This window comes from Tribolium madens, unplaced genomic scaffold (genome assembly GCF_015345945.1).
Source record: "Tribolium madens isolate multiple individuals breed KSU strain unplaced genomic scaffold, Tmad_KSU_1.1 Scaffold_97;HRSCAF=244;Tcas5.2_LG3a, whole genome shotgun sequence".
In the NCBI taxonomy this organism is placed as follows: Eukaryota; Metazoa; Arthropoda; class Insecta; order Coleoptera; family Tenebrionidae; genus Tribolium; species Tribolium madens.
In genome coordinates this window covers 14,400,628-14,411,606 of record NW_025401069.1, presented here as the reverse complement: position 1 = coordinate 14,411,606, position 10,979 = coordinate 14,400,628, and the positions used below count along the sequence as shown (strand labels likewise).

The window sequence follows — 10,979 nt, the reverse complement described above, 5'->3', positions numbered from 1 at the left end:
AAAAAGAGATATTAAAAGTAAAAATTTGCGTAAAAAAATGCAATATGTGTTTTTTTTAATATACGAAGATATAAATAATAAACTGTCTAATAGAAATTTTGAGATTTTTAAATAAATTTTAAATATCTACTAAAAAGTCGAGTTATTCTTGTTTATTTTGATTCGGTTCGATATAACTTGATGAAAATAATCATCTCGGGGTTTATAAATCAAGTCTGGTGTATTAATTTAGTGTGTAAAATGAGTTATAGCCTCGCATTATGCATATTAGCAAATAAATCACGTAGGAACATTTTATATTATTGCGGTGTATAGAGGAGGTTGGTAAATGAATTTTATGTAAAATAAAGAGGTGTGGTCGTGTGGTGGTGGATCCTCAGACGTATTAAAATTTCAGCGAGGTCCAAACTGAAAACTCGAGTGATGATGAACTGAAAAATGCGAAAGTTGAGAAATTGAAGAATTAGTTATTAGATAAGTTTTCTCGTTTTGCTTTATGTGTGTTTTGCTGTTGTTAATAGTTTTTATTGTGCTGTTTTCCTAAACTTTTCCAGTTTCTTGTAATAAATAACCTCGTAATATTTTTCAATATATATGACCCTTTCTTATTTTTAAAAGTATTTTTCGGAGGAGAAACTTGGCACGAACGCAAAAAATAATAAGAACGGGATTATAAAATATACTACACTTTCAACAACTTTGATGCACATATTTTTAAGAGCGCAACTTTAGAATTTGCTCGGAGTTTTTGCTTAGGGGAGAGCTGCCCACGTTGGACCACCTAACCTGTCCCAAACAGAAAAATAAAAATTCAATTTTCTTAAGTTTCGAGTTGTGAAAACAAAATGTAGTAAAAAAACTGTTTATATTTGCATTTTCTTAACTAAGACATTGAAATGAGTGGAAAGACACTCAACTAAAAATGGGTCAATGGACCTGATGAAGAGGATAATCACCTCGAAACGTTTCGAAATAAAATTTGTCAAAATAGGATTTGTTTCGTTTTGATTAGTTTTTTTCAAGTTGTCAACAACTATAATCAAAATGCGGTGACTTTTTTTACACTGAATATAAAGAAAGAAGAAGAGGGAAAAGAAAAAACAAAAACAAGGACAATTTAATAAAAAAAATTATCACTGGGTAAAATAATTTTGGTTAATGCTTTCTTTTTCGAAAATTTATACAAAATATCAGAATAAATACAATTTTCTTTTAAATAATGTTTCTAATGAATAACAAACAAATTTACGATTTGCGTAAAAATTCAATATTTTGCAAACTCGAAACGTTTTATGCACTTTTTTCGACCATTAGAAGTGCAAAAAACGTTGTTTAGTTAAAATTTGAAGTTTTCAATTTTCCGAGAAAAGAAATTTACGTTGATTGAAGAAAAATTGCTGACTTTAACGAGGTTTGCTGCGCCACCTCACCCCCGGCCAGTGTCTTTTCTCTAATCCAACATATTCATACACAAAAATTTTCACAAATTTATTTTTCGTGTTTCTACAACGTTTTGTTCACTTTTTTGTGTTTCTTAGACACCGAGAGGTGCATTTGTATCAATTATTTTTTAAGTTTCTTATTTTATTTTTTATTACTTTTAGTTTATATGTAATTTTTTATCTAAGAAATCAAAATATTTCAAGAACTTTACCGGATTTCGAACCCTGTATTTACCTGCCGGAAGCAGAATGTCACTGCGCCACCGCGCCTTCGACCAGTATCTTTGCTCTAATGCATTCGTTTATAAAAAAATAAAAAAAAATATTTTTCGTGTTTCTACCACGTTTTATTCACTTTTCTGAGTTTCTTAGACTCCGAGAAATGCATTTGTATGATTTTTTAAAGTTTCTTATTTTATTTTTTATTACACTTAGTTTTTTTTGTAACTATTTTTTAAAAAGAGTAAGTTTTTGTCTAAGAAATCAAAATATTTCAAAAACTTCTCCGGAATTTAAACCATGTATTTATCTACCGAGTGCAGAATGTCACTGCGCCATCACGCCTCCGACCAGTATCTTATCCCTAATGCATTCGTTTATAAAAAAAAATTAAATTTATTTTTCGTGTTTTTACCATGTTTTATTCACTTTTTCCAAGTTTCTTAGACCCCGAGAGGTGCATTTGTATCAATTTTCTTAAGTTTCTTATTTATTTTTTATTACTCTTAGTTTTTGTGTAATAATTTTTTTCGTCTAAGAAATCAAATTGTTTCAAAAACTTCCGGAATTCAAACTCCGTAAGCAGAATGTCACTGCGTCACCGCGCCCCCAACCAGTATCTTTGCTCAAATGCATTTGTTTATAAAATCATAAAATTCTTAAATTTATTTTTTGTGTTTCCACAACGTTTTGATTACTTTATAGAGACTTCTCAGATCTCAAGAAGAATATTTGAATCAGTTTTTTATCTATTCTTAGTTTTTGTGTATGTAATTTTTTTACGAGAAGAGAAACTTATAGTAAAAAAAATCAATTTCTTTCAAAAACCATTACGCCCCCGACGAGTGTCTCTGCGAAATCCAATATTTTGCATAAAATTAAAAAGGAAAAATTTTCAAAATTCAAAATTTTAAATAACAATATTTATTTAACGAAACATTTGTTTTTTTGTGACAAATATTCATATAGTGACCAATTTGAACAACATAGTGAAGTTTATGTAATTTGGTGGGCGTTTTAGTTCTTTTTTTTTTCAAATGCAACTTATTTTAATAAAAAAAAAGTAGTTGAAAGTGAGTTTATTAAGAAGGAGAAAAAATCTTACACTTTTTAAACGGACGTAAAAAAGTTGGTTTAATTTTGTTGGTAGTCATTATTTTTGAATTAATTGAAAAAAGTTTACTTTACTGACATGTAAATATTTGCGATTTAGATAAGGAACAAGCCAGCTGGTCCAATTCGGTCCGCTTTCCCCTTTCTATTAATTTTTTTCACGGTAAAACTTAACAAATTAGTTCGCAAGGGTCACATTTGTGCTAATTGTGGTTTCGCCATGCCGTGGGTTTGATTTTTCCGGCAGTAAATCTGCACTTTTATGTGTTTCTTGACGTGCCACTAAACGACAAGCCCAGAAATACGATTTACTTACATTTCATGCAGTAACACGAGATTTAATTTAGAACAACGCTGTCTAAAAATGGATTTTATTGCACGTTTGTTCAATTTAATAAACCCAAAATAGAAAGTTTTGCATGATGATTTTTCTAACCCAGCACGTTTTGTTTCTTTTGGTCAGATTATCCGACATTACTAAAACTTAAAACCCCAACATGGACCCAAGAACAGCTCAAAGAAGCAATAGACGCCGTCGTGAAGCAAAAAATGCGTTTCACGCAGGCTTCGGCCAGGTACGGTATACCAAAAGGGACTTTGTACGATAATATCCTAGGGAAGTCGAAGCGGATGGCGGTGTTGGAGGAGGCCGGATTGACCCCCTCCGAGGAGGCGGCGGTCTTGGAGTTCTGTTGTGACGTCTCAGTTTCTCCCTACAACAGACGCACGAAAAAATCCCTGCAATCAGTGCTGAATTTCGTGGAGAAACTGAGACGCGCTCGAGACCCGGAGTTTATCTTCACCGGACTTTCCGGGTTCCGGTGGTGGTGGGCGTTTTGTAAAAAGCACAATATTGTGTCGCTCTACTACGAGAATAACGGTTCGATGCATTCCTTAAACAATACTCTTTAATTTAGCAATAAATTGGGGCAATATTTTCCATGTAAATAGGGGGTTCCCAGAATTTGAGTTGATTTATGAATGAATTTTATAAAGTTAAATTGTACTTCCTTCCATTCCTATAATTATTATCATTATTTTTTTTACTTGTTAGCCTTATTTGTACATATTGCATCCTTTATTAACGTTACTTTGTTATTAATAATACGATGTTTGCGTTCAAGTGAGCTATATTTATGCAACTAATTACATGGCTATTATACCATGCGTGTTATATTATTATATTCAACATGCGATATTGTGTTTCATTATTAGTTTAGTTCTATTTTATTTTTATTAATAACTTATTTTCTCACGTATTTAAGTCGGACACATGCATCGATCGTTATGGCAGCTTTTGTTTCTCAATATGGTGCCTTCACTACTTGATAATGATTTTTTTTAGTTTTAGGTTTATTTTTAGCAATAATTTTTTTAGGATAAAATATTTTATTTTTGAGACCATGTTACTTTTCGAATTATTTTGCCAATAATCATACTCTTAATAAACAATTATTAACAATAATTGGAGTAATTTATTTAATCTTTTCCAATTAGTACAATTAAATGATAAATTTTAATAAAAAAACCAATTAAGATAATAAAACAATGAGTGACTGTTGAACGTTCTGAATAATTTTTATAGTCATCTCAGTTATGTTTAAGTTGCGTTTTATAATAAAATTTCAGTTTATTGACTAAGTCTAAGTTTTTCAACCTTCCATCCTCCCTTTTCCCGCAAAGTCGTAAAATAATAACGATAAAAGAGAGAAAATAGCGACGTTAAAGCGTATTTTTAGTTTATGAATTTAATAAAGAAAAACTAAATTTTTGCAAATAATTGGTTTGTTCCGATAAGAATTCTGAACCGTTCACTATTTATAGATAAAACAATTGTTTTTTACTTTTCGTTGTTTTTTGTTCTAACGTACGATTTTTTGCTTATTTTCTCACTGTAGGCTATTTTTGTGTTTTTTTTTGCTTCATTTTTTATGACTGTAAGGTGTTTTTTAACTATTTTTGTGACTACGACCACAAAAGCAGAATAATTTTCACTATTTGAGATTTGATTAAAGTATTTTTTTTGTTTCATTTTTTGTGGAAAAACAAAATAATTTTCGTTTTTTGTGAGTGAAAGCAAATTTTTGTTTACATTTTTGTGACTACAAGGCTGTTTCCTGCTTCATTTCTTGTGACAAGCTGTTTTTGTGATCGAAAGCACAAAAGTAGAATAATTTTCTGTACTTGCGATTTCATCAAGTATTTTTTCTTGAATTATTTTGACTGCAAGGGATTTTTTTGTAACTTCAGGCTATGTTTTGCTCCATTTTTTGTGACTGCAAACACAAAACAAAATAATTTTTGTTTTTTGTGACCTCTGGGATTTTTGATTTTATCAAAGTATTTTTTGTGACTGCAAGCAGAAAAATAGAGTATTTTCAGTATTTACGATTTCATGAAGTCATTTTTTGTGACTCCTGGAAATTTTTGATTTTATCAAAGTATTTTTTGTGACTGAAAGCAACTTTTTGTTCAAGCTGTTTTCTGCTTCATTTCTTGTGACAAGTAATTTTTTGTGACTGCAAGCACAAAAGCAGAATAATTTTCGTTTTTTTGTGACCTCTGGGATTTTTGTTTTCATCAAAGTATTTTTTGTGACTAAAAGCACTTTCTTGTTTAATTTTTTGTGACTGCAAGCTGTTTTCTGCTTCATTTCTTGTGACTACAAGCACAAAAGCAGAATAATTTTTAGTATTTACGGTTTCATCAAGATATTTTTTATTCAATTTTTTGAGAGTACAAACTGTTTCTTGTCTTATCTTTTTGTGACTGCGAGCTATTTTTGTTCACCTTTTTGTGGTCTCTGGAAATTTTTGATTTCTTTAAGGTATTTTTTTGTGACTACAAACTAATTTTTATTTAATTTTTGTGAGAGTAGCTGGTTTTTTGCTCCATTTTTGTGACTGTAAAGTGTTTTTTGCTCAATTTTTGTGACAGCAAACTGTTTTCTGCTTTATTTTCTGTAACTACAAACTGCATTTTGTTTCATTTTCTGTAACTTCAGACTGTGTTTTGTTTAATTTTTTGTAACTGTAAAGTGTTTTTTGTCTGCAAGGGATTTTTGTGACTGCAAGCTATGTTTTGCTCCATTTTTTGTAACTGCAAACACAAAAACGAAACAATTTTCGTTTTTTTGTGACTCCTGGAATTTTTGAGTTCATCAAAGTATTTTTTTTTGACACAAAAGCAGAATATCATCATATTATTTATTTATTTTTGTGACCCCTGAAAATTTTTTATTTCATCAATCAACATATTTTTTTGTAACTGAAAGCAAATTTTTTGTTTAGTTTTTTGTAACTGCAAGCACAAAAACAGAATAATTTTTATAATTTACGGTTACATCGAGATATTTTTTTCAATTTTTAGTGACTTCAAACTGTTTTTAATTTTTTTAACCTTTTTGTGATTGCGAGTTCTTTTTCTTCACCTTTTTGATTTCATCATGGAATTTTTTGTGGCTTCAAGTTGATTTTTTGTTCAATTCTTGTCGCTGCAAGTTTGTTTTTTTACTCCATTTTTGTGTTTGCGATTATAAGAGCAGAAGAATTTTCACTTTTCAGTATTTGCGATTTCATTAAAATGTCTTTTGCTTTATTTTTTTGACTGCAAGCTATTTTCTGTTTTATTTTTTGTAACCACAAACTGTTTTTTCTTAATTTTTTGTGACTGCAAAAGCTGAATTATTTTCAGTATTTGCGATTTTAGGCCAATGTTACAGGGACGAAATGAGACAAGTTTCATTCTTTATTAATTAAAACAACATCAGGACTATTATATAAAGAGACAAGTCCCAATTACAACGCATAAAAAATCTTGAATTGTGTGCTCTTATTTCAACCACTAATTGATGTGAAATTTTAAATAATCAAAGTAATGAACTGTTGGGAATTTCTTGTTGGAGCAAACCTAACTCTAAATTAAACCCGGTGCGCCACCTATTGGCGAAATCTGCGTTTTTGCAACAGGAAAGAAGTCAGCTACTCTCGTTTTAAATTAGGTAAAATCAAATAAATATTCCTGCTGCGGTAGCAGGAATTTGAAACTTGGAGTAGTAACCACTCCACCCTAAATAGAAAACTAATTAGGTAATTGCACAATTAAAAAACTTTGAATTAATCTCGAATATTTGTAATAAATTTTATGTTACAGGTACCCTTCAAACTGGTAATTTTTTTTCATTTTATTTTGATTTTATTGTTTTAAACTGTGTTAAACTGTACGACTCATTTTTTTTTCATGTAATTCCCTTGTGAGTCGTCCAATTTGGCAATAATGTTGAGTGTCGATCAGCATACTAATGTAGATATCGTTTTCTTTTTCTTTCAGCAGACAGCTACCAATACCAGTTGCAATCCATGTGGCAAAAATGCTGGAATACGAATCAAAGTCTTGTACACAACTTGCGCTTCCGTGAACGAGGGCCGTTGAAATCCTGGCGACCCGAAACCATGGCCGAGGCAATCTTCTCGGTGCTCAAGGAGGGCTTATCCTTGTCGCAGGCCGCCAGAAAATACGATATTCCCTATCCCACGTTCGTTCTCTACGCGAATCGAGTGCACAACATGTTAGGACCTTCCGCAGACGGCGGATCAGGTGAGACTTTTTATTAATCAGTGTTGAAATTGGTGATTTTCATAAAATTTAAAAAAAAAATCACGACCGATTTTTACCGAATGTTTTGTGCTGCGTCCCCTTCAAAATTTCGAGTTTCTAGCTCTTATCGTTCTCGAGATATGCTATATGGAACGAAAAAAACTGTTGCAACTCTTTTTCGAGCATTTTCCTCCTTTATCAACCAAAAACTTTACTATTTTGCCAAATTTTCTTAAAAGAAAATCGAAAAACCACCAAATTGGTTATAGTTTTATTTGTTTTTTACGATATTTTACTAAACAAGGTCGAAAATGACACTTTACTTTTGCCTTTTTTGAATATTTTCTTCAGCTAGAAACAATTATTTTGCAAAATTTCTTTAAAAACAAGCCAAACATTCAACAAAATAGGCGAGAAATGGTGTTATTTTTGCCTTTTTCGCGTGTTTAAGCACGTTTTCGAAATAAAAACAAAACAAATTCAAAAACTTTTGTTCACGATATGTTAAGGCCTTCCACAGACAGCAGATCAGGTGAGACTTTACCACACCTGCCATTAATCATTAATTGAAATTGGTGATTTTCATAAAATATGCGACCGATTTTTACCGAATGTTTTGTGCTGCGTCCCCTTCCAAATTTCGAGTTTGTAGCTCTTATCGTTCTCGAGATATGCTGTTTATAGACAGTGATTTTTTGGAACGAAAGAAACTGTTGCAACTCTTTTTCGAGCATTTTCTTCGTTTATCAACCAAAAACTTTACTATTTTGCCAAATTTTCTTAAAAGAAAATCGAAAAACGACCAAATTGGTTATAGTTTTTTTTTTACGATATTTTACTAAAATGACACTTTACTTTTGCCTTTTTTGAATATTTTTTGCTAGAAACAATTATTTTGCAAAATTTCTTTAAAAACAAGCCAAACATTCAACAATCCAAATATGCCTAAAAATCACAAAATCCAAAAAAATCAACATTTAAAGTCGAAAATTGCATTTGTCGAGCGTTTTAGCAGCTAGAAACACAATTATTTCCTGAACTTTTGTTGAAAACTAGCCGAAAAATCACAAAATTATTTTGCCTTTTTTGAGAGTACAAGCAGATTTTTAAAATGAAAACTCCGTTTCTTTTTGAAATTTTGGCAAATCAAGTCAAAAATCACTAAATTATTAAAAGAAAGAAAAGAAGAACTTGACTTTTTCGACAAATATTCTAAAAAAAAACAGAGCCCAAGATGACAATTTAATTTTGTTTTTTTTTTCAAATGAATTTTCAGTTAGAAACGCAATTATTTTGCGAAATTTTGTGAAAACAAGCCAAAAATTTAACAAAATAGACCAAGACGGCGTTTTTTTGCCTTATTCTAGTGTTTAACGTTTTTGAGATTAAAACAAAAAAAATCGAGAAATTTTGTTTAAATTTTTTTCCGATCATTTTCCACGTTTTTCAATGAAAAATTTGACTATTTCGTCAAAAACTGGTTAAAAATGGTTATATTGGTTTTCACGAAATCTACTAAACAGGGTCAAAAATGAAAAAAAATCGTCTTTTTCGAATGCTTTTTCAGCTAGAAACACAATTATTTCGTAAAATTTCATTACAAGCAAGCCAAGAATTCAACGAAATAAATCAAAAACTGCAATATTTTAAAGTTTTGTTCAAAAGAATCCATAAATACAACAAAATAGGCCAAAAACGGCGTTTTTTGTCTTTTTTTTAGTATTTGGGCACGTTTTTGAGATAAAACAAAAAAAATTAAAAACAAAGGATATTGATGTTATTTTGTTTGTTTCAGTCGATTTAAGACAAAAATAAGTTGATAAACTACAAAATTTGATTGAAAATGCATTTCTTCATTTTGCATTTCTTCAGCGTTTAGCACGTTTTTCAGCTAGAAACGCAATTATTTCGCAAAATTTTGCTGAAAAATAAGCCAAGAAACCACAAAATTACCCCGAAAATGATGCCACTTTTACTTTTTTAGAAAGTTTGAGAAAATTTTTAAGCCGAAAAAATCACTAAATTATTATAAAAAACATTATATGATTTTTTTACTTAACTCTTAGGTTTTACCTTCATTATTTCGTAAAAATTTTATTTTTTTTTAATTTGAAAAACCACCAAATTTACTTTTGTCTTTCTCGAATGCTTTAATAAGTACATTTTTCAGTTAGACATAGTTATTTTGTTTGTTTTATTTGATTTAACTGGTTTCTGAGCGTAATTAAGACAAAAATAAGTCGAAAGTTGCATTTCTCAAACGTTTTAGTATGTTTTCCAGCTAGGAACTCAATTATTTGGCAAAATTTTGTTACGAGTAATAATAAGTCGAAAAACCACAGAATTTGACCAAAAATGTTGTCATTCTTGTGTGTTTTTTAGAATTAAGCTGAAAACACCGTTTTTACCGAGTCAAAAATCACTAAATTGTTTTAAAAACTTTTAGGCTTTATGTAAAAAGAACTTTTGATTGGAAAAATTTAACTCGAATCAGGTGAATTTAATTTTTTAAGCTGGCAACTGCAAATAAAATTCGTTAAATTCAATGGACCCCCAATTACGCCAACATTTGGGAGTAATAATAATAACAACAACACCGGAAACGGTGAAAGACGCTAATTATGGATGCCGTTGTTTCAATTTGGAATATTTTGGAATATTTTTGCGCCAGATGGTAAAACGGTTGAAAATTAATAATTTTTTTTGCAGATTTACGACCGAAAGGACGAGGGCGGCCCCAACGAATCCTTTTGGGGGTCTGGCCCGACGAGCATATTCGGGGGGTTATCAGAGCCGTGGTGTTCCGAGACTCGCATCAAATCAAAGACGAACCCCATGTCGCATACCCCCGAATTCATGTAAGTATTTAAGATAAATAACAATAATTATTATTCGATGAATCACAATAAGTGTTCCAACCTTGGCTCGTTTTAATTTTATTTTTATTAAAATGTAGAATTTTATTGACTAAAACATTCTTCGAAGTCATTTTCGAATGAAATTTTAACGTGTTTAGAGGTTAATAATGATAGTCTTTAGCGAAATTGTTCTCGAGTCGCGATCCTGAGTAAATATTGGTTTTCAAAGGTTCGAAATTTGAGGGAATTTTGTAATTTGCGTGAAAATATTAATCGCGAAATTTAATTGAAAATGCTTTTTTAAGCACGTTTTTGTACTATAATATCTAGTTTATTGCGAGATTTCAATAAAACAAATAAAAAAAAAGTCTACACAAAGTCGAAAATTGCATTTTTTAGCGTTTTAGCACGTTTTTCAGCTCGAAACGCAATTATTTCGTAAAATTATGTTAAAAACAAGCCAAAAATCTATAGAATTATGCTGAAAATGATGTTACTTCTTTAGAAAGTAAAGTAAGTAGTAAGTAAGTAAAGTAAATAAGTAGTTCAAAAAACAATAGTTTTTAACAAACTTTTACTTTTTTTTTTATTTTGTAAATGGTGCCAAAACTGTATCTCAATGATATAATGTTTTGACTTATACAATGTTTTTTTTTTGTCAGATTTTCTAGTCAAAAATCACTAAATTGTTATAAAAAAATATACTATAATTCTTGGGTTTTAACTTGAATATTTCGTCAAATTTTCTCAA

General features: G+C 30.2%; 1 protein-coding gene across 1 annotated transcript in view; it reads left to right on the top strand.

Moving 5' to 3' along the window:
• Positions 1–4,324, top strand: part of LOC123014630 (protein bric-a-brac 2-like) — a 245,719-nt gene extending 241,395 nt beyond the window's left edge. Inside the window, exon 6 of the mRNA XM_044413837.1 lies at positions 3,238–4,324. Within this exon, the coding sequence (XP_044269772.1) occupies positions 3,238–3,686 (449 nt within the window). The 3' untranslated portion in view covers positions 3,687–4,324. The remainder of the gene's footprint in view (positions 1–3,237) is intronic.
• Positions 4,325–10,979: the final 6,655 nt, after the last annotated feature.